Here is a 24,843-nt window from a genome sequence, read left to right as displayed (position 1 = left end):
TCTTTGCAGACAATAGTGACAGCAATGGGCAATTTGGCACCTCCAGTGGAACTAGCCAATCCAGAGAACCAGTTTCGAATCGACTACATCTTAAATTTAGCAAACCAGATAGACTTCGATTTCCCCCCGGTGAGTAACTCGTGGCTGCAGCCATGCCTTTCTGCAAATGATTGTATTTCAGTGCCCTGTAGTAAATATTTCCCCAGAACAGTGAGCTGCTCTCTGGGAATTGCTGCAGTAGGTGCCTTTGGTGAGTGCTAATCGAATTTACAGCAGCACAGCCAGAATATTCCAGCTGATCCTCCAGAACATGGAGACCCTCGTCTGCTTTTTGTGCCCTGGGGAAATAATTAGCCACAGAGTCAAGATGGACAGTGCTGGGTTTAAAGTTTGGGTATTGTTGGGAATTGCCCTGCTCAGAAGGAGTGGAGATACACACAGCACTCTCTTGGTGGTTAGCTGGTGTTTAATGATTTCTCTCTTCTGGAAGAACACTGGAGTTTTCTTGCTGATTCTGTGTCAGACTCGGTGTCAGCCAGGCTCTCTGCAGAACCTCCACACACACATCCTTGCCCCAGCCCTGGTTAATCATTGGAGGTCCCAGAGTAAATTCATAAAGGATAATTATTTAGTTGGTGATACAACTTTGTGCCCACTCACGGTGATTAATTTCTCCTGTATCTCAACCAGACTTGTAGCAGAAGCCCATGAAAATACAGTTTGCAAACACTGAAACACTGAGAAGATATTTTTGTTAATTGCCCTGAAGTAACTTTTACTTGCTGTAATGCAGGAGTGGTTCAAAACTTGCATTTCTCTCTCTGTGCACTGTTCCAGGGGGCTGAGGGGAGGAATTATGATGATTTATCAAAAATCACAATCCATTTACACCAGAATTCTGTGTCCAGCAGTCCCTAATGCTTGAAATGAAAGTACAATTGCAAATAGTAGTAAGATATGGGATAGTTTGCACCACAGCAGTTTTTAATTCAGTTTGTAATTCTTGATATGTAAATATTATTGAACAAGCTGGTCTGTAACATCTACCTTCTCCAAATGTTGCTGCTTCTAGGGATTTCTCTGCTTTGGTCAGTCTTTTATCAAAAGAAGAATAACCAACCAACCAAACCCAGATGCTTTGTGTACAAGGCAGAAGTCAGGTGACATTAGCAGTTAATTGGAAATACTGCACTGTAATCTTCAAATCATTGTCAGTGTAGAACAGGCACAGAGAGGTTGGTGGAGGGGGGTGTATGATTCTCTCTGGCACATAAAGTGTAGTCATTGTCATTTTGTCTTAAAGCATCTTAAATTTGAGATTTTGGGATTTTTCACTTTATACCTCTTTAGGCATTTGTCAGTGTTACTCACAGGAATACTCAGTCCCTTCATGGATGATCTCTCCCGTTGGGGGCACAGAAAAATTCATGCTTTGAGGATAGTTTTAGGAGAATATTTGAGAGAGAAGACAGTGGTTCCTTGCTCCACCCTGTGTGCTCCTGCCCTGGCTGTGTGCCCACAGCTCTCCCACTGCCATTGTTTGTGCTGGTTCAGGTTGTGATCTGTAACAATGCTGCAACAAGTTCCTGTGACCTACCTCACACTGAAATACTGAATTTTCCTTGAATCAGAATTCTGTCTCAGTGGTCTTTTGTTTTCTTCTATTCAATTGGAGTGCAGTGATTTCTTTTAATTTTTCCCTTTTTTTTCACTGAAAGCAAGGTGTAATAGTGTGACTTACAATCTAAATAATTATATATATCTATAAACAATTCCAGGTTCAGTGAAGAGTCTTTGAGGTGCTAAATGACACACAACTTCAGGAATAACAGTGCTCTAATAAAACTAGTTTTTCTTCTCTGAGCAAAGGTATTGTATTAAATTTTTAAGCCCTGAGTCTACAGAGGTTTAGGCGTGTGCATAACTTTGACTAGTGGCTTACTTCATTGGCATGATTAACTATTTCATATGTAAATGTTTGTAGGGCTGAGGTTTTAAACTGGATATGCATTAGCCACAGATGTTGAAGGACTATTGTTGGCTCTTTCTACCCTCAGTGATTATAAAAGTTAACATGTCTCTGATTCTGAGTGTGTCAGAATGTAGGTTGTAGTCCTTTGGTACCTGGAAAACTGAACCTGCCTTTTAATTGCATGATTTAAATCAAGATCTAGAGTGTCCCTGGATTCCAGCTCTCAGTGCATAGTGACAGAAATCACAATCCTTGAATACCGCTGTAAAAATAATTTTGATTTTGTTACAGATTAATTAAAAGTACTTTGAAGAAAAAAATACTTTTATGGAAGCAGAAAGGACAGCCTTATGCTAGTTATGTTTTAAATCTAACAAAGTCTTGGTCATCTGCTTGCTCCTCCTCCAGTACACTGGGGGAAGAATTTCAGAAACTGGCAGCTAAACCTTTTCCTATATAGAGCATTGATTGGGAAGGAGGGAGGGGAAGTTTTAGCAATGTCAGCCTGGTGTAATTCAGTCTGGTTTGAACTGCAGAATTTGCTTTTTGCCTCTTGCATTTTCTTCATGGGAAATCACATTTCAGCTGTCTTGAGGACATACTTTTCTCAGTGTAGTATTTGATGCTTTTCTCTGCCCTAGGAAGAGCAGGAGGGGAGGGAGGAGGAGCACTCATGTCCCAAGGGGATGTTCTTTTTGCTATAGTCTTCCACACAGAGCTGTTCTGCTTCCCTTTAAATGCCCATTCTTCTTCTCCTAAACATTAGTTTAGATAGCTCTGCTGAAGAGAATTCACTGACACAGAGGTCAACACAAGGATTGTGGAATTTCTTCTCCAGCTCTAAGATCATCATCTTCACAAAGGAGCAATTGGAATGAATTTTAAAGTAGAGGCCAAAATCTGTGCTGACAGTTCCCTGTGGAACAGGTGGAGCTTGAATGCAGATCTCACAGCAAGGTTCAGTGTCATGTGAAAGGCAGAAGAAAGTCAGGAAGAGTGTAGGAGCTTTACAGTGTGATGCTAATATTGGGATCTAGCCCTACATGTAAATTAGGATTCAAAGAGCAACTTTTGTATTCTGTTATTCCAATTCTTTTCTTAGCCTGGGTCTCCATCTGTTTGCTTTGCAGTTTTTGACTTACAGGAAATGTGTGTCATTTGTGTAGACCATATTGTTTTGAATTAAAAAAAAACTGGAAAACAACAGCTTGAGTTAAAAATAATGTTGGTACAGTGTAATGCTAGGTTAAACATCCCCTTTAAAGCTGAAAATTTACTATGTTGGGGATTATTAATTCAGCACAGTTGGTATTAAGAAATTAAATTTTTGAATACAAGTAGTAACATATGGAGAAAGGCAAAACATAGTACTGACTGAAAGAAATTCTGTCCTCATAATCATGCTGGTGTTTTAAAATATTGCAGTTTCTAGTAGATCAGATCTATAGTTGAGGCTTTCAAATGGTATTTCCATCATTATTGTCCTTTGATGCATTTATCAACACAACTGTATCTGTGTGTTTTCAGAAACACAAAAAATCAAAAAAATCAACCTCATAAATAGTTTTAATAATTCAAACTAGTTGTATATCTGTCTCAAATGTTAGGTGATGTTGGGTTAGCTGGGTTATATTTTTATTCCTGTTCTGCATACCAGACAGTGGTTAGGATATTTTCTCCATCCCCAGTAATAGTGGCCTTCTTCTCATCCCTTTCTTTTTGCTCTTACTTTTAGAAGAGGGAAGGAAATGTTCCCATTTTATCAACATTTCACACTCCATGATCAACCAAATTGAACCAAGCAACCAAATAAAACCTATTTACCTTGGGTCACAGACCATTTATAATTCTCTGGTTTTAATGAAATATTCAAAATAGCTGAGCAGGATTTGCAGCTGCCTATTTTTAATTGATCTGGACTCTGCTAAGGAAGATGTCTCTTGAAAATACCATACTAAATTCAGAAAAATGGTATTCAGAAAGTAGTAGAATCAGAGTATTAGCTATTGAAAGGTAAAATATCAGAGGAATGGCTGCAGCCTGTGGCTCTCTGGGTTGTGGATGCTTAGAAGAGATGCTGATGTTGTCTGCAGGTCTCTTGGTTTCAGTTTAAGTTTTATTACACTGCCCCATTGTAGTTATTTTGAATCTCCCACTACCACTGCTGCTGAATGGTTTTATTATGGTTTCTGAGTGGTGTCCTTGAGCTTTCCCACACTCTGGCTTCAGCCTCAAAGGCAGCTCAGCATCCCCTGTGCCCACAGCCAACCCTTCCCTCTGCTCCACACTGGGATGTGCCACCCTCACTGGGCAAAAAAAACCTCCTCTGGGTCCCCAGTGTAAATCAGACCATTGAACCAACCAGGTTAAAAATAACCCTGGTAACCATTACTCCTGCTCTCTTCTATTTTGGGGAGATTATTTTTAACAGGGATCAGTTTTGAGGTCTGATTTACAACCTGGCCCGTGGGCAGTGTGGTACAAAGGAGGTGGTGCTCAGTGTGATCCCTTAACCTGCAGCAGGGTCAGAGCAGGACTTGGGGGTTTAAAATGGTTTTGACACCAAAATCTTCGAGTAGGTAGCAAGATAATAGAGTCTCAGGAAGAAAAGATGTGAGCTGGGATCTCTTTGCTGCCAGAAGTGTTCCTTAATTATGTAGGCAACAGAAGAAAATTATCTGTCCCTGTAGATAACCACCCTGATGGGTATAATGATAGATATATTATTATTCTTGTCTAAATACATCATTGGAGAAGAAGAGAGCTGTTCAGGTTTGACAGCATCACTGGCTTTACAAAGTAATGACAAACACACTCACTGCAGTGGGGGACATTTCCCATGGGGATATCTCCAATGTCACAGATTTTGGGGTGTGAAAGGAGGCAAAACATTTTCTTTGGTGAGGATACTCGTGGGAACCTGGGGAAGGGGGGAGCCAGAGCCTGGTTTCTTGGGTGTCTGCACAATACTGTGTGCAGTTTGGATACTTTCTATAGAGAGAAAATAGGGGCTCCAGCTTTTTCTAGTCCAGATTTTTTATGATTTTGAGCAAGACACCTCAATGTCCTATTCACCTGTTTTTAGTATCCTCACTCTTGTTATGTGTAAAAGAGTGATAAATGCATATCATTGAGATGCATCTCAAGGTGCAAAACTATTAGAAAATGTGGATATGTAAAGTATTTTTGCCTCAAGAATGTTAATGTTGTCCAGAAAAAGGAGTGAGAAGTTTTACAGACAGTATCAGTGATGTGGTGCTAGATCCTCTGAAATAATCCTTATTCTTTTTAAAACTCTATTATCTTATCTACAGCTCCCTCTAAATGGGCTTCCAGATAATCCAATTGTGTTTACCTGATCAGAGTTTAACAGGAACTTATGTAAAACTGGTTTTCCTATCCTTTAATAGCAGAATCAATTCTTGACTACAGATTAATTAAAGAGTTCTTTTGAAGTCTTCTTTTAGTACAGGGTCTGTGTGGCAGGCAACCACTTGATTTCATTTCTGTTTCTCATAATTGAAAATATATAACTATTAATGATTTGCAAATGAATCTCCTGATATCTCAGATTTTTTTTGTCTACATGGATAAATTCCTGATAGGAATGTTTTACTTTTATGTGTGGCTAGCAATATCTAGCAAATTTTGTTAGTGCTAATGTATTTATTGGAAGTGGTTTGGTTTTTTTATTTCAGCCCTTTGAATTCTGCAGTGCTTTCACTGAGGTATAGACATAATTCTGTTGAAATCCCACAAAGAATTTCCTTAAATTGGAGATTCTGCAGCCCAGGACATGAGACAGTGGGCATTATATACATGTCTTTTCTACAGTTGCTTTTGTATTACAAAAAACCCTCACCTTATATTTTACTTTACTACTGATTTATCTAATTAATATTTGAAGCAAATGCTGATGCTTTGTTCTGAACTTGTATTTTTATCCAGTAAATTCCCACCATACCAGACCATATTTACAGATTCAGAAGTTCACGTGACTTAATTTCTCTTGATACATCTTCTTTGTTTTCCTCAGAGCAGTCTTAAAGAACAAGGACAGATTAATTCAATTTATGTTGAAATAGAAGAGCTGTCAGCTGAATTAAACAGGAAATAGGCATAATTTAATATGGAAATTCTTAAGCATTTTCTGGTTTTAATCACAGTAAGAGACTATCACAAAATATTGGTGTATGCATAGATGAAATAAAATTATACCTGTGAGTCTCCCTGGTATTGCAGTGGATGCAGCCACTGCCCTGTTGTGCTCAGCTGACTGGTCAGGGTTTTCAGCTGGTCTTTGGAGAGAACATGACATTTCTGCAGTGTTCCAGTAAAATGTAAGATTTTTTTTTTTAAGCTCCCAGGAAACAGGGTGTCTTTTTACTCTTAAAAAGAAATGCCAGCAATTAAACAGAACTTTCAATTAATTCGTTTTAAATATATTTGAGCTTCATTTATTCATGTAGAATTTGTGAGCCTGTGAGCACTTCTATGAGTACAGATGCTCTTCAGAAAGATTGGAAGAGGGTTAGTGAGCTGTCTTTGGGATTCATATGAATTTAGAATAAGTAGAACTATTTTATCTTACACCCTTTTCTGTTGGTGGAAGTTTCTGGCAAAAAGAGGTTTTTTGTTTCCAGTGTGAAAGGAAGCAGCAGTTTAGTGTGGTCCCAGGTGTTTGTTCTTGGCACCAGGTAAGGCAATAAGGTCATTTGATTTGACTGTTTAAGCTTACTATATATTCATTAAACAAAGAACAGCTAAGTGATGTAGTATGAAAGAGATTTTCCAAACCCTGAAGGAAATTTCTCTGAGTTTTATTAAACCTTCTTTCTTAGACTGAAGTCTCCAAAATTAGCTGATGGTTGAGCTGCTTCTGTCACCACTCTAAACTACCCTGAGAGAGCTGGGATGGGGTAGAAAACTTCTTAATGCCTTTTATGCTATCAGGAACTTGATCCATTAATGAATTGCCTTTCTATGTACAATACATTTTGAAGAAGCAGAGGAACACGGATTATTTGGTTTAAATTGCAGAGAATCTTGACAATATAGGAAGCAGGCTTACTGCTCTCACCCAAAGTGAGTTTTCCTCCCTAATTATCATGAGGAGCTGTGTTCTGGTATCAAGAGATAAAAATTTCTGTGGTGATTAAACTTGTGAAAGCAGAAATAAAAGAATAATTATTTGATATTATGTTAGTGAGGACTTCCAACCAAAGGCACGTTGTAGCTTATGGGTATGGATTTGTGTGTTGGCACATTTCTCAAATACTGTGGTGTTTTGAAACTCTTGACAAAGGGGAATAATGTGAGTTCAGTCTTGATAGAAGTCTCCCATTGGCCAGTCCTTGCAGCCACATCCAGATTAATTTGGACTACTAGAAGTTACCAAGCAGAAACACAGAATATTTCAGCATCATTCTTCTTTTCCAAGCATGAAAAGCTATTGATAATGAGACAAAATCCTTGCTGAAGATATTTCTGACTCAGTTATGGGAAATGCTGAGTGCACTGGGCCTCTCCCAAAGAGTTTTGTGTTCAGCTCTGGACACATGCCAGTAACTGGAGAATATCTTCAACTATTTGTAGGTATGTGTTTCCTTTGTGATATCATCAGCGTGTTTGCCCTTAAATAGCAAGCAATAATTAACACTTGTTCACACCATTAGGAATGCAGATGTTTCCCTATTCAAGTAAGTGGCTTATTAAACTGTCTGATTTGACAAATTTAACACATTCTGATGTCCCTGCCCAAACTTGGGGAGAATGAAGAGATGCCATGAGTTCCCTTCTCTGAGCAGCCATACAGGCAGTAGTGATCACTTGATTTCATACATGAGCAGTGAGAAATAAATCCATTTGGTGGGTACTCACCTCTCCTGGGAGCAGAAAATCAGCTGGTGCAGTTTGTCTTGGAATGCTGTGTGCTGCCCTGCCATCCCATGACCTTGCCTTGCTGCAGTGCCTCTCTTGTGGAATGCAGCAGAACTGCCTGGCTCCCAGGAAAGGAAACTTGTGCAGAGTAGGTCTGAAAGGGTTTGAAACCAATGGTCAGTGCTGCTTTTAAAAGCTGAACACATTGGGAAGCAAAGTCCTCCAGGAGACAGTTTTACAGTTAGAAGCTGGCTTGGTTTGACCTTTAATCATTAGATTTGGAAGTTGGTGACCTATTTAAAACTCTTATTATGAAATGTGCAGCTCCATGGGACAGTGAACTTTGCCCAGGAATTGAATCCCAGTTTTAACCACAACATTGTGTAATGGTTGTACACACCTTTTAGGAGGTAAGGTTTTTTCCAATGCCATTGACTTTTGCTGGAATTAGTAAATAAACTGCTCTGTTGAAGGATCCACCCTATATTATATTTTACAAAGAAAAGGTAATGTTGCATATCCACGCTAAGTTTCCTGTGAATTTGGTGTCACAGTGGCATGGACTGTGCCAAAGTTTTTCCCTGCCAACATCCTAATGCCTATAAAACATTGCTTCATAAACATTTTTTTAAAGTCTCTTGAGTATTTATATATCTGGAGGGAACAAAGCCATGTAGACAGTATGTCCAGTTACATTCTTCCATTTTCTACTAATATTTTATCCTTTTAGAATGCTTCTCAAAAGCAGATCTTGGTTCCTTTATTTTTTCCCAGGCCTAGAGTTTGTCTCTTGAGGATTCTTTTTTTTAATAACCAAAGTGCTCAACCCCCAAGTTCTTTAACACTTTCTGTAGTTTAACTTTGAACAAAAACACTGTTTATCTGCTGCCATTTATTTAGCTTGCTGAAATTTTCCAATGTAAGTAGGTTTTAAACTTGATTAGACTCTGCATTGCCCCTTTTCTAATCCAGAATTGTGTCAGCAAGATCTTTCTGGAAAAAAGAACTACTTTCCAAGCATCCCTTCCACATTTCCACTGATGGGTTTCTTTTCTCTAGAGGTCTGCACAGATTCCTGTAAGTGAACACAAGTGATTTACAGATGTTGCCTATTGCATTGGGAAGCTTTCAGCAGGTGGAGAAACTGTCACCTCATAAATAAAACATTAATAATGAAATACATTTCACATAAATGCGGCTCTTTAACCACTGTGGTGTTACAGTATCATGAGACATGAGGTTTCCTGGTCCTGGTCCTTGAGCCTTCAGTTATCTAAGCTGAAGGTTTACCCAGAGAGAGGATTTTCTCAGGGTTTTTATGGTTTCCCAGAAGTGGAGTCTGTTCTTGGGGATTGTGCCCGGAATTCAAACTATGCCCCAGCCCAGCCTGAGCAGATTCAGTCAGGCCCTGTTTGTTCTCTTCAGATCTGTGTTACATTGACATTCCTTTCCTTGAGTGCTCTCCTCCAGGATTTCTCCCTCTTTAGGGTTATGGGAAGGTTTTGGGATGTGTAAAGTCTGGTCTGGTGGTGAATAAATGCTGCAGTCCTGACACAAAGCTCGGGAGGAATTCACTCCTCTCTTCCATGAGGAGGGTGATGCCATCCTGTCACCACTTCTGTTGACTTTTGCTGCTTTACACAGCTTCAGCTGTACTTTAAACAGGATCTTGGGTGTGTGTTGTGTCACTGCAGCATTTTATTTTTTAAATGGAAAATTACATAATTTGATTTTTTTTCCCCAAATTTAAGTGTGCATAGGGCAAGAATGGATAACATGATCATACACTGCAAATACTATGAATCATTTGGAACCTAACATTCAAACCCTATTTGTTGTGGAATGTCATCTCAAACCAAATTATTATTGAGTATTATTTGTTTATTTTAGCTGTTTTATTAGGAGTTCCATTTTCTAATGCAAGAGAAACCTGTGTTGATGCTGCTATAGAATCTGTTATATTGGAATGTGCCAGCAAATGAATCAGTGTTGTGGAAACAAGAACTAGACATGTAAGGACTAGTTTTCTGGCTGTTTCTTTTCAGGAAATTTTCCTGCTACTTCTAGTTAATTTGTTTCCTAACTCATTATTTTTAGAGCTCTCATACAAATTATACCTATTTAACTAAAAAAAAAAAAAAAACCCAACCCTTTTACTAACTTGATTTTTCCAGTGGCCTCTGAAGCCCCTGTTTTACCTAAATACATAACAAATCTTGTGGTTTCACTTGCCTTCCCTGAGAGTAGCCCCAGGCTACATTCCATGACTCAAATGGGATGCTGAGGATTTCTTGTGTTATTCCTTTTCTTAAATATTATTTCAGAGCTGTGGTTAGTGTAGGTGTACTGGAGAGGAGAGAGAATCTGGGGGTTTTGCAACCAGCTACTATGTGTTAATTCCAAAATCAGTCACTACAGTGAGGAGGCTTCTCATCAAGCAGGAGATGAGCTCTGCAGCCTGGTTCTGATTTTCCTGGCTCACAGCTGTGAGAGTGGCTCAGCATCACTGCCAGTGTGTGTGAAGATGTTTGATGTGGCCTAAAAACAAAAGGTTGTCTATTAATGAAAGACCTTCATGTTTGACCATCTCAAGTCATGTAGTTCAGTTTTTAGAACGCAATTAATACAAACAAACAAGAAAAAGAGATCAAATGTAACAGCAAAAACACATCCCAAAGAACCCCCCTGTGTCTTACTGTAATGATCTATTGCTCTTTACTTGTTGTGGACCCTGATTTTGAAACCTCAATAAGAAGTTCAAAGAATGTGGAATTAAATTCTTTTTCCATCCCACATGGACAATTAATAATGATACTGAGAAGATTGCTTAAGTATTGCTGGTTATAGTTCAGATTAGCAGGACAGGCATAAGGGCAGTTTTAAATATTTTATTGCTAATTTGAACTAACAAGGCACAAACATGATCTTTATCCCATCATTGTAATTCATTAGAACACTGGGAGGACTCTTCTAAATAATATGTGATAAATAATATTATCAATGTGTTTATGCTAGGGCCAGGAACTGATTTTATATTTCATCCATTTTAAGATCTTATTGCAGAAATACTCCACTTAAGGCATTAAAGTGTTTAAAAGATCTTTGGAATAATTGCTTTATATCAGCTTTCCACCAAAGTGTCATAGTGAGAAACAGTAAATGAGGAAGAAGTTTTGTGGCAGAATTTTACTGTGCTATGACTTTTCCTATTAAAGCACTGACTTTTCTTCACTTTATATGTACATTTTTTTGGTGATGAGGAATGTTTTACTGCTTTTTTTGTAAGCTTACCTTTGCCTAGTTATTTGTCCATTGAATCAGCTGCTGTTTCAGCAAAAAAATATTGTACAGTTGCTGATTTCATTTTTCAATTTTCCAGTTTTGTAGTCATAAATTGAGTGAGCCATATGATGTTCTGTATTGAACAACTGTTACTTTTTAAAAACACATATAGAAGCATTAACCAAAATGGATTTGTTCAGTTATAGTGAGATTGCAGATAATTCCCCCTCTCTCCTTTATTTTCTCCTCCTTCTCCCTTTTGCTTTAGAAAGATATTTTCCTCACTGTGCTCTGGTACAGTTAAAGGTGACTGACAGTCTCCCAACTGCCAAGAAATTGGAAATCTACAAAATTAAAGTATCCAATGAGCATAATTTCAGCAGTAGGAGACAGAAAACTGAATACTGGAATTAAGATTTTGATCCATCCTCTGTTTCCTTTAATAGCAAAAGCAAATGGTCATGCAATCTGCAAATACTAAAAAACAAGTAAAATCTTGTTACCTACTTCTGAAAGAAATTAAACTGGTCTTTTTGTTCATGAACAGTTCATAAAAACAGGAAAAAAAACTGGCATCTAATACCATATATAAACATCATATTATCATTAAAAGAAACTAGAACAAAATTTGGATGTGTGTTTTGTGCTTACTTTTTTTTTTTTTTTTTTTTTTTTTGTGTATGTGCAGCTAGGGAATACTTAATAGCCATAAAGGACAGTCAAATTTGCATTTGATGCACTGCTTCCATCATTGGTATTGTGTGATCACACAAGCACATGTGCATCTTATACCTACCAAGAGGAGGGTGTTCTAAAAATCAGCATCACTAAATTTACTGTAAGATGCTTTTTTTGCATCTTTTAGATGCAATTTAAAGGATTTGCTGTTCTGCAGTTCAGGTGTTAGTTAAGATTCTGGTAGAAACGTGAATATTTTTTTAAAACTCTTTTCAAAGTGAAATTTTGGAATGTGTGCTCTTCCTTTGTACTACATTGATAGTAAAGGAATGTGAGGGACTGATATCCCAAGAGATAGAGCAAAAAACCACATTTTTCTTCTTTAAAATAATTCTACTGTAAAGAAAAAGGGGGGGGAGACACAAAATACACGCAACAACTATTTTAAAGGTCTTGTACCGGTCTGGATTTAAAAAACTAATTATTTGCCACTTAAAATCAGACTGAAAGCATTTTACCCAAAACACTTCAAAGCTCTGAGAGATAGGCAAGGAGCACCCCTGGTTGCTGATAAGAGCAATGCCCACAGTGGTGTCTGTGTGTATTTTAGTCCCCAGGCTGCTGCTGTTCTTTCTCAGTCTATTCAGAGTTCTTGCCTGATGGCCAGGAGTTCAGCCCTGTGTTGCACACACACTGCTGGAGCCAAAGTGCATCTTTCATGTGCACAATGAAAGGGCTTTGGGTTGTGATGTTAGCTTGTGTTACAGGTTCAGCAAAACTGAAGCACTGCATTTTTGGCTGTCTGCTTTCATATCTTGGCTTGCAGTTTTTGAGGCTGAGACAAAACATGAACTAGCCTTGTATCACTCTTTCTTCTGTAGTTCAATGTCTTTTTGCTCTGTAAGAATAAATTTACGAAAGTGGTGCAGAGTTAAGTAAGATACAGATGTCTGTGTAGTCCCTGAAGATCCTGACTAACTTGCAAAGTCATGTAAAACTTAATTATCATTATCGTTCATGCAGGAATTCTAGAGAAGTAGTGTTTCATTGAAGAAAAAAATCGACAGCCACAGAAATGTAAAATACAGTGACACCATGAGTTAAAGAACAAATGTCACCAAATAGCATTGATTATTAAAAATGACAATGAAATTGTTATTAATGAGACATTAACCCTTCTTACAGTAGATGGTTGGATTCAGTCAGTGATTGAAAAGCAGATAAGTTACAGACTATTGAATTCAAACTTAGAAATCCAACTGAACTTGTAGTGAGGTTCTAATGCGTGGTTAAAATTTTTGATAAATCTGCTCCACTTCCTGCTCATTGCAAAACGAAACGATACATTTCTATTTGCTGCTTCTCTTCATCTCTAACCCGTTTCCATAAATGCTGTTTTCCCATTTCAGGAGTTTTATGAACACACAAAAACACTTTGGCAGGATGAAGGTGTGAAAGCCTGCTACGAGAGATCCAACGAGTACCAGCTGATTGACTGTGCACAGTAGTGAGTATTGCTGCCTCCTCTCTGTGTCTGGGGAATGATAGTGCCTGCTTCCCCTTGTCCCTGGAAAAGGAGTGTGTGCTGCATAATGAATTCTTGGTAATCAGCTGCTCAGAGAGGTGGGACAAACTGGTGTTTAATTTAATGTAGTATCTACATTGAAAACTGCATCGGTGCTTTCAAAAGGCTTTAATAAGACCCCTTAAAGAAAGGACAGTTTTGTGTCTCCAAGGCCAAATTTCCTGCCTCTTCCACTTGGCCCATCCTTCCCAGATGTCAGCTTCAGGTGCTGCACAATTTGCAGTCAGTTGGAGAGAATGTTGATAGGAAATAAACCTGTTTGTCACTTTGGTTTCTAGTGCAGTTTATTTAACTGGAAACAAAGAGATGGGAATGACAATCATGGGAAGCAGCCTCTGACCAGCACCAGAGTTCTGCTTGTGTGCCTTCATGCACATGTCTGAGAGAGCCATTGCCTTCTGGAATTTATATTGCTGGGATAATTATTATTGTCTTGAGAGTCTGCTGCATGTTTGCAGTGATTTATCACAATATACTGTGGCTCAGGACTTTTTATGGCAAGGTGCTTGAGTTAATTGTGACCATTCCTGGTACTTTTGCTGTGGATACTCAAGAATTGCAGGACTTAAATTTGAAATATTATTGGTTAAAACTGTTCTTTGTTAGTTTATATTCTCTCTACTTCTTTTGGAGAAGCTGAAATAAAGTTTAATGGGTCAAGAAAATGAAGGTTTCTTGTTCCACACGATGATGGCAACTGCAGTTTGTCTAATGCTGCATCTCTTAAAGAACAGCTGATGAAATAAAATCTGTAAGGTTCTTCTTTTGTTTGTTTGTTTAGGAAGACTTAAAGGTAAATCAACAATTAGCTCTGTTTGAAAAGAGACAAGAGAGATAATTTTACTATGCCTTGCACAGCTCCAGGTCTGCAGGAGCCTCTTTGAAGTTTTGCCATTGTTTCCAGAGTGAATTTGTTTGATGTGTAACTATGTCTTTTGCATTAGGTGACTAATGTTTGATCATTTGGCAGGGAGCTTTTTGCAAGTTCAGTTGCTACAAAATAAAAAAAGTATGAAGATTTTCATTGTTAGACAAGTATCCAGTACATTTTGTGTTTCTAGTGTAAAATTGATAGAAGTGAGGAAAAGCTGGGTTTGTTTCTGGTTTAGTGTTTTTTAATATCTTCTGTGCTGGGAAGAATGAAATTGTTGAGCATTTAGAGAGTTTTTTGTTGCCCTTTTTCTGCCCTGAATGCACAGAAGAAAGCTGAAATTCTTATCATCCCTGGACATTGACTTTTCCATGGATCAGCAGGGGAGGTGGCCCTCATGATGGCTTTACCATCCTGCTCCATCTAGTGGAACAATTAATTCTACATCATGGGCTGTTGAGCCAAAAATAAACTTTGAACATTGCTGACAAATCAGATTTTTTCCCCTAAAGAAAAGAAAATAAAAATTGCTGTCTTCTAAAAATATTTAGTAATTTTAATATTTATTCAATATGATAGTAACATATATGACACTATAGTCTTGCAGAAAGAGCTTTTTAATTGTTAATTTTTATAGTTCTTGTCCTTTCTGGTATTTTTGATCATGCAATGGTGATATTTTTAATAACAGAATATGCATAGTAGGAATGTTTTAATGGCAAAATGTTATATTAGAGGTTAATGTCACTTTGAAATACTGAACTTGTTTTTATCACATTAGATTTTCAAGGAACCTAAAAAAAAATCCTTCCTATAAAACCTGACTTGATTGATAGCTTTAAATTAATCTGGTGAGCATACACTAACAAAAATGTAGAAAAGGCAAAATACAAAATGTATCAGAGATTATTAAAGGAGGGCTGTTGTAATATGAATTTGCAAGTTACTATTGTAAGTGCTAATAGAAGTTAAAAAAGAATATTGAGCAAACACCCTTTGGGGTTGTCCATTCCTTCTGAGAAGAATTTTGGGTTCTGAACACTTTTCCCCTTTTGAAGTCCCCATTTAAAACAAGAAAGTTAAACTGGAAATAAGAGATAGAAAAGCAGCTTTTCTCTTTCAAGATCAGTCTGGCTTCCAGAGATCCTGTCTTGTTCTTGAAAGTCGAATAAAATCTTAAATATTAATAGATTATTTGTTTAATGATTTGCTTTAAAATTTTAAACAATGTTTCTTGTTTACAAAAATTAACTTTTTAGAATTGTTTGTAAAAAAAATTTAATTTTTATGACTGTCATTTTTTGAAGGCTGAATCACTTAGTGTAAAGTTCATCTTGGTATAGACTTATTTAACATTCTGAATTTTTTTTAAAAGGAGGTTTTGTCAGCGTTGTGACACAGTTTTATATAGGAAGCTTTGCAAGGAGGATCTGCTGAACATTTAAAAATCAGTTTTGTCTGTCTTTTAGCAGTTCTGCTTTCCATGAATAAAAGCTGGTTCTGCATATAGACAGCTTAGCTTCCAGGAGAAGGAAGGGCTTTCCAGGATTCAGGGATGGAGAATCTGGAAAAGAAAGATGCTGGAGAGATGGCAACTTAAACTTGTGCAGAGTTTGTGCTGAGGAAAGATGGGAATTTGCTGATGGATCAGGAGCTCTCCTGATGGACAGAATGTGAGGGAAAAGCCACTTTTTGCTTCAGGTCCATTCCCAAGAAAGTGGAAACAAATGCAATTCTAAATGTTTTATCTCCTAATTCTAGTGTAGGGGTTTAGAATCCAAAAATGGTGGTTTTCACCTGTTATGGAGCTGTAACTTTAAATGTACAGTGTTCCTTCTGCATCTTTACAACTTCCAGTGTCTTCCAATAATAAGTGACATTATTACACACTCTTATTGTTGCTCCACCGAGTCTCTGGTTGTGTTGGCTGAGAAAAGACAACTTTACCAAAAGCCAGAGGTGCCATCCTGGCTTCCCATTCCCTGCAGTTATCTCTGGAGGTGTGAAGCTGGGAGGCCTGGCCAGGAACCTCATCTGCTGGAGAGCCCTTGGTGTCCTGCCCTGTGTCCTCAGGCTCACTGGCTAAATGAAAATGTCACTTGGGAGCAGCCCTGTTCATTTTGAAAGAGTAGCTGCCACTGCTCATCATGAGCTTTACTGTACTTCCTGCCCAGGCATATTTTACAGTCTTGAGGGGCTAGAGAAAGGAAAGAAGGCTTGTTTCCCTTTTCTTAACTTGCCTTACTAAGAAATCACTTTCAATTCTGTATTTAGAGCAACACGGTCTGTGACGTTGTCACCAGTTTGTATTTCAGCAGTGGGAAGGGAGCTTCTTCTGTGAGGAGTCCAAATTTTATTGCTCTTGCATCTTGCAGGGATGTACACAGAGTGTTTGTATGAAGCTGCAATGGGATCCTGCTCCTGGCTAATAATAAACAGAAGAACACAGAAAAGGCTAGAATACAGAAAATCCCAAATGGTGTTAAATTATTTGCCATCCTTCATATGTCTTACCTGAAGGCACAGGGTCTCATTTTATTTAGAATATATTACTTATTATTAAAAATACAGAAGCCATTTCCACTGTGATGTGCCAAAGTCTGTTTGTCAAATCTGCCTTCTGTCAAATACAAACAAACACAGTCTCTTTGAAGCTCTGTTGTTGCCAATACTTCTACCTCAGGTTTCATTTGAGCAGCTCTGGTTTGAAAGCCTCACAAACAACCAGCAGAGCAGTCAGAGTGAGCAGGATCTGTCCCCCAGGAATGTGACATGGGGACATGAGGAGTGTCCACACTGTCCTGGCAGGTCCTGCCTGAAGAAACCTGCACTGATGTCAAGAGCCTTTGGGTTAATTATTCAGCAAATTAAGAGCCAAGCCTGGGTACTACATGAGCCTTCCAGTGCTTTTTCTAGAGTTGCTAATATTAGGCTGTGCCTGCAAACCCCTGAATTTTCACTTTAGTTGGCCGTGACCACTCATTAGATTCTGTGCTTCATTTTCCGCTGCGCTCTCCCTGCGAATCTCCTGGCTGGTGCTTCCTGGTTTTCCTGGGGTGGAAAAGGAAATAAAGTGGGAGGCAGTGTTTGCAGGCCATTTCCAGGCTGCCATGGCAGGAAGGGCTGGGAGCAGCCCCAGGAGCTGCTCTCACGCGATTTCCTGCGCTGCCATTCCGGGCAAGGACAGGGCAGCCAGGAGCCTCTGGAGCTGCACAGTCACGTTTCTGGAACTCCAGCACCAGCAGAGCCTCTCTGATACCTTGAATCTGTGCCAGGCTCCTCCAGAAGGGTTTTATGAGGAGTATTTTTTAAGATGTTTGTTTTTAAAATACTTATCAAAGAAAGGCAGGGAGTGCAGCTATTAGCTGACTGCTGTGCAGGGCTGCTGAAGGATCAGCACGTGTGGACACACAGCCTTTTTAATTTCTGATGTTGTGAGTTCTTTATATTTTTATTAAGATTTATGGTGTGTTTTAGTTCTGGATTTGCAGAGTTGCAGAGAGCAGTTAAGAGCCCCAATCTGTGCACTTCAATGATTTTCTTCCATGTTGATTTCTCTCCATGACAAAGTTCCTTTCATGGCACATGTAGTAAAGTGTGTTTGCTCAAAGTCTCACCTTTTAAAACAGTGCCTGATTTATCAGGGGTGCTACTGTTATTCTAGTTTCTTATCCATATTATTTATTACTTTTTTTTTTCCTTTTACTTTCTTTCCATTTGATGGGATTTTGGCAGAGTGGTTTCTCTTGTCTCCAGCTCCTCTGAGTGCTCACATTCAAAATGACAGGAATTTCCCTGGCCCATATTCCTGGCATCCATGAGCTTCTTACGGACAGTGACAATTATATTGTTAAACATTCCCATGAGAAAGAATAATATTCATGTCTCCTTTCACTGGAATAAAACTGATGAGCTTGCCTACTGCTGTGTGAATTCCTTGGCAGGCCAGAGAATAGACCCAGATCATCTAACTCCTAATTTTTGATCTTGATTACAAAATCTACATTACTCTATTCCAGAGTGCTTAGAGATAACTGAATTAGGGTCTTTTCCCTGCTCATCTTCAGCTTGAGGGAATAGAAGATCATGTTTTAAACAAGGTTAAATTTCAATTAAAGAAATACAGCCCAGCCTGTACATTTTCTGCAGCCCAGTGGGGTATTAGGTCTATGGTGGGGAGCACAGTAAGTGCTGCCTTTGCATGACTTCAGTGAAGTCACTACCAACAGCATGAGTTCAAACCTATGATAGCTGAATTTTACCCAACTCCTCCACGTGTGTGCCCTCTCTTGCTGATTGTCAATAGCAGGGATGGGTCTGCTGGCAAGTGCTCTTAAAACCAGATTACCTAAATTTAGCCAATAAATGGATTATGAATCCAGCACGTGTTCTCACTCTTGTCACAGCTGATCATAAATTCATCATTTCAAACTACACTCAACCCTAGATAAACTCCTCTGTCTTCAAAATAAATTACATCCCAGTATGAAGCAAGGTAAACCAAAAAGTGTCCTGGAACAGGTTGCTTGAATGTTATGAATTAGATGCTACAGTAAAGAAGGTACAAAGTTGATTGGCCATATTGGCAGAAAGATCTTTAGAAATCCAACGTGTGAATAGCTGAAGAAGTCATGGCACAGCTTTTGAGGTCTGTGTGATGCCCATTGCATCATCCTGCATTACTGTCAAGGGGTTTAACTGTTTGCTCCAGGAATCTGATTTCTGCCTCCACTTTCACTCCCTCAGCCACTTCCAGCCCCCTCAATTCATTGCTTTCATTCATCTGCTGCTTTTATTTCTCCTCTGTTCCACACATCTGTGAATGTGCCAGTTCCTTTCTGGCCTTTGGCTGCGGATGCAACTTCCTTTCCCTGCCTGGTTGTAAACACTGAGGATTTGCCTTCAGCTGGAGGCAGGGCTGACCTGGTTGTAGAGCATGAAAAAGCTGGGTTGGACCTTCTTCCCCAATTTCTTGACACATTCCTGTGCCCAAATACTCAGACTTCTTCTTTTAGTTTAAATGCATCACTTGCTAATGCCTGCAAGGGTTAAGGATAGACTCTGGTGTTCATGGATCCTGATTCAGTGGAAATGGGTGTTTCATATTTGCTTTCACGGTGAATGGCTTTGCTCTCTCAACAGCTATTTCTTTGTTTCAGACAAAATTCACATGCACAACATTTGTTCAGGTTAGGCTTGCACTGGATCAAGAGTATCTTTCAAAGTTTGGCATGAATATTAGCACTTTATTTAAATAAAATTTGTCATTAAAACAGTAATTTTTTGTGAGATCATAAACAGACGCATGACTTGGTCAGTAGATTGCTCTGCTCCTCTTTCTGACAAGTTTAATTCTGAATGTCAGGAGAACATCAGGGGAGTGCAATGAAGGCAGGGTTAGATAACAAACTTATTAACATTTTACTTATCTGGAGGAGAATGCTTGAGTGGAGTCCAGGGTGTAGTTTGCTCAGGATGTATCTCCATTAATATTTTACTTTATTAGTCAGCTTTGAAACCAAAGTTGTTATTACCAAAGAATGTAAATGTGTAAGTAAGTACTGCTGTATAAACCTAAGAGTGATGCATCTTCAGAAGATAATTCTGTACTAAAAGTATTTGGCTACAGTCCAGAATTTGCAGACAAAGTTCTTTAGCAAAATTTCTTGATGGGTGGCCTAAACCCATAATGTTAATTAACAGAGTTAAAAATAATTCGGTAAAGACAAGAACGGATTCCTTGTTACCAGTGGTAGAAATGGCAAATTTTATTGTTCAATAAAGAATATAATGCTTGCATCACCAAGCAATTTTAAACATACAGATAAATGACAAAATGTGTGTAGTTCCAAGGATTTCTATTTCAAAAGAAAAAATAAAGTAATCTTGGTTTTGTTGGGTTTTTTTAAAATGTCAGATGCATATTTTTGTAATTGCTTTCAAGTCTGCTTGGCTCAGTAGTGTCTGGACTTCTTAGTCAACATATTTCTGATACCTGTTCAGGCTTCTGCTTTGTTTTTTGTGGTTCTGTTCTCTGCAAACCTACAAATGCAAATGCAGTGGAATTTTTTTGTGGGTGATGGGAAAGTGTTGTAATGCAATACAGCAGGAGCTGGAATATAAGCCAAAACCTTTGGTTAATTAAACTCTCACTAATTTCTGCATTTTAATGGCAACAGGTTCCTCATTCCTTCCCACTGTAGTTTCTTTCCATCCTCAAAAGTTTTTGTTGTGGCATTAAGTTATGGTGTGAGTGAATATGGTAGAAATGTATGAAAAAACATATTTTGTCTGCAGAGGCTTTTGGAGGAGATGTTGTGAATATTGCATTGGTCTCTTACTCTGTTGATAGGTAAAAGTTTGTTGATAGAATTAACGAACAACACTGGCTCTGCACATTGTACCCAAAGCTAAACTGACCTGGGGTTAGTGCTGCAAAAACAGGTACAGAGTTGCCACCCTAAAAAGTATGTTACATCTCACAGTATGTTATCACCTTGCAGCAATACTCCTTTTTTTTTCCTGTATTTTTCATCTTGTTTCCACCAGGCGTAAAATATACTTTTTTTTTTTTTTTTTTCTGGTAAGGAAAGTGCAACAAATGAATCCTAAAAGTAACAGTTTGCTGCAGGTGAAGCTTCTGTAATCACGTTGCTCAAATGTTTTGAGAAAATTGCAATGAGTAAATTGTTATGTACATAGTAATCCTTCAGTCCTCTGGTTTTTGTGAAGACAGGCAGTGGCCAGTCTGAACTGGGAATGAATGAATGAATGAATGAATGAATGTCATAAATTAATTGGTCAGAACAAATTACGTTGAGAAGTTAAATAAGAGGAGGAATTGTCACTGTAAACTCTGTAAGTTTATCACGCACCTTGCATGTACTGGACTTCTTTGGGTTTTTTTTAAGTTTTACCCATTAATATAAAAATTATGCTCAGTTTTACCATAAAATTCCCATAAGCTTGTTATAAAGCAGAGCAAATGACATCTTGACTTGTGACTTAATTGATTGATTATTTGACTTAATTGACACAGCAGTGTTGGATTGCTGTACTGGTGAAACCCTGTAGCTGTCAAATGGTGAGAATCAATCCAAGCAACTCTTAGAACTCATAGTAGTTCCTGAAAACGAATTTTCACTCCCCCTCCCAGGCTCTTGCAAGGCCCCTTTGTGCAAATAGAGAATGAGGTTAGTTGTGATTCAAACAAACAATTCAGAGACAGAAGCAAGCAGAATAAAAGGCTTCCACAGGGGCAGGAGCAGCCTTCCCTAGGAATCCCTCCTGCCAGGAGGAAGATCTGCAGGCACAGAATGCAGGGCAAGCTATAAATAAACACTTGAGGAAAGAGGAAGAGCGTGGCACTGAGTGCATCATGTTTGCATGGCCCCTGCAGGGCCAGAGCATCGTTCCTGGGTGGGTTCTGTGCTGCAGGGCTGGGACTGGTGTGGGTGCAGTGCTGGGCTAACCCCAGGGCTGCTGCTGCTGCTGCAGGAATGATGTGCATCCCTGGTGCCCTGATAGCCACCATCCTGAAGCAGCTGTGACCAGTATTTTTAGGATTTTGCAGTTCACTCAGCTGGGTGGGTTGGGTGAGTGGGTGCTGGAGGTTTTTGCCTGAGCTTGGGAGCTGCTGTCTCTGGTGTTCCCTGTGAGCAGCACAACAGCTTTTGGAGCACAGAGGGTTTTATGAGAGCTCTCTCTCATGGCTCAGCTGCACTCCTGCAGAAAAGGAACATCTCGAGATTACAGGATGACAATTAGGAGAATATTTTTATCAAATTTAAGACCTAAAAAGCTACTGTAAAACCTCATTAAAGATTTGCTTTAAAAAAGGAAGTAAAAACAATCGTGTTCTGAAAGATGGAGAGCAAGAAAATTCCTGCTCCAAGGATGAAATGAGGCCAGTACATTTGCTGGTACAATGTGAAAGCACCAGGTTCAATTCCCAATTATTTCCTGGACTGAAACTCTGCAGATACATCACTGCCAGTCCTGGGGAGAGGGAGCACTGGATGCTGCTGCCTTGCACGTTCTCCCCTTCGTTTTCCCCTTCTGTGAACTCCACTGTTCAGTGATGTGCCAAAGCCTTCCCTTCACTGGGGACTTCAATTCAAATGTCTTTTGTCTGGGTGTTTGCCTGCAATCACAGGAATTGTTGAAGTTACTGTTTTTTAGAGACCCCTAACAAAGATGTCTGGAGGACATTTGGTATAAATTTACCAGCAGGCTCCAAGGTTTATTGAGACCATGTGCTTGCATGCAGAGAACATGGCAATAAAATCCTGACTTCTGGAGGGGCAGGCTGAAAATTAAGAAGTAGATTAAGCTCATATTAGGTGAAGAAGCTCTCAAACCAAAGCTGAGCTTAAGTAACTTTAAATACAGTATTTTTAGTATGTGCCTAAGTTCTAAGTAAACTGAAAGAAATTGCTGGCTAATTTTACATGTGATTAAGAGTAATTTTGTAGCAGGATGTCATTGATAGACTTTGTGATTTTGAGCTGATTACTCTGTAGTATATTATACATTGATTTTATAGCTGAAACGTGTTAAAATAAGTTGTTGTAGTTAAATATAAATCTCTGTTAACTCTATCTGTGTTGTGATGCACTAATTAAGTCTCTGGGAAGGATATGCACCAATAAAGCTAAATTGGAATGTGTTCATTGTGGAAGTGAGGGGTTTCAGTGTCTGGATGATAATTTACACTTGAAACGTGTTGGCTGCCCAGTAAGTTTTCAGTGAGTGCCTTGGGTTTCTGCAAGGTTCCCCTTCCCCCAGAGGGCTCATGCAAAGGAAAAGCTGGCAAAAGACTATTTTTAGGAAGCCTTCTGCAGCTGGGGGAGGGAAGGAGCCTTGGCTCCTGGCTGCTAAAGGAGTGTGGTGCTGGCAGGAGTCACATCCAACCTGGGTCATCCAGTCTTGGCTGATAGATTTGTGTTTTCCAAAAAAAAGATCCTACTGAACCCTAAGTAATTTTGGTAAATTAATGAAATTAGCAATATACATACAAATTTCCCACAACTGCCTTGTTTGTTGGTTTGTTTGTTTGTTGCCAGTGTTGGTAATAGTTGCAGATTTTCTGAGGACCACACTGTCTACCACTTCTGCTGTTAAGGTATCTTAGAGGGACTTTAATTACACATTTATAATGCTACAAGATCAGGAGGTGTGTGAAGGGACTGTGCAGCTTTGTGTCTGGTGAGACAATTTTCTTACTCCATAAAGTGTGACTGTTCTCTGGATCTACCTTCATCAAACTGAGTCTAAAGACTGAGCTCCTGATTGGTGTTTTATTTTAGCATTTTCATTAGCTCTCCCTAACATCACTGTATGTGCCACAAAGAAGAGCAGAGTTTGCAGTTAAGGTATTTTGGAATTGCTTCTTGTTTATTCTGGAGGACTCCTTGTTCCCCTCTGTCCATGGGAGCTGAACTGCTTTAGGACACACACATTTTGTTATCCAAGGCCAGGCTTGGGTGAAACAAAGTTTCCCCATAACTTTTCTTCAAGAGGATTAAAAAGCTCACATCTGCAAAAACCCTTGGGTGATTTTGGATAGTGCAAGGTTTCAAGTGAAGTCATTCAAATGAAGGATGATCAATCTTCCATGGCTCTGATGCCAGAAGTTTCGTGATGTCATCAAGAATCTCGATCAAGATCTTGTCATCAAGATTCTTGATCTTGAATCTCATGATGAATTGTTTTGGTGGTTAAAGGGTGAGAGGATGGATTTAGAGATCTCCTATTTTACCATGACATACTCCCCAAATGGGCATTCCAGGCTCTAGAATCTTACCATGTCTCATTAAAATGTGGGTATTAGTGCATTATCTTTGCATTTTAAATACCAGCTCTAATTCTCTACCCCTATTGTTACAAATTTGTTTCAAAAGTGAAGTGTGGATGAAGTGTGGAATAGTCTAATGTACAACAAACTCATTAGTGCCACAATGTGTTACCAAGGGAAACAGTAATTAAAATGGCCAGTTTTAAAAAGCTTTTTGGAGAAGAGCATGTCAGATTATAACTTGCTTTATTGTGATTAATGTTTAAGTAAATTTGAAAATGCCAGAATTCCTCTGTGCTCTCGGAGCTCTTTGCTAGGTGGGATCCTTGGCCCTTCTCCATTGCTCCTGGAGCACTTCCCTGTCCACCTGTGTCCCAGGGAGCTGAGCTGTGTGTGATCCAGGCAGTTGTTATCATTCAGGGTTCTCACCAGCCCTCTCCAGTCCATCCCTGCTCCCTTTCCCTGCCTCCCCTCCTGGGCACGGTGTGAACCGTGCAGCTGCACGGAGCTCAGGCAGGGAAAACAGCACGGGGCAGGACTGGACAGGTCAAAGCAGAACTGCTTTCATTAGACTAAAAAAAACCCAACCAAACCCCAAGCCTGGCCCTCAACCAACTTTTAGGATCAGAAAGGTGTTGAGCCATTTCCCAGTTTCAATCTGATTGGAGCCGAGCCTTGCAGACGCTTGGGAAGCTGGAGCTTCACTGCTGCTTAATTGCTTCTTGTTTTGGAGGATAATTAGGACCTTTACTTAAAAATAGTAACTTTAGTGTTCAGTC

The 24,843-nt window shown here is 39.1% G+C and overlaps 1 protein-coding gene across 4 annotated transcripts in view; it reads left to right on the top strand.

Annotated features, from left to right (window-relative positions):
* The window catches only part of GNAS (GNAS complex locus), a 130,359-nt gene that overhangs the window by 81,460 nt on the left and 24,056 nt on the right, over positions 1-24,843 (top strand). For all 4 annotated transcript variants that reach the window (XM_079321393.1, XM_079321394.1, XM_079321396.1 and 1 more), the window contains exons 4-5: positions 10-129; positions 13,222-13,319. In XM_079321393.1, coding sequence (XP_079177519.1) covers positions 10-129; positions 13,222-13,319 — 218 coding nt within the window. The remainder of the gene's footprint in view (positions 1-9; positions 130-13,221; positions 13,320-24,843) is intronic.

Source organism: Erithacus rubecula, assembly GCF_903797595.1.
Source record: "Erithacus rubecula genome assembly, chromosome: 18".
Lineage (NCBI taxonomy): Eukaryota > Metazoa > Chordata > Aves > Passeriformes > Muscicapidae > Erithacus > Erithacus rubecula.
The sequence above is the reverse complement of the archived record's forward strand: the minus strand, read 5'-3'. Positions and strand labels throughout refer to the sequence as shown.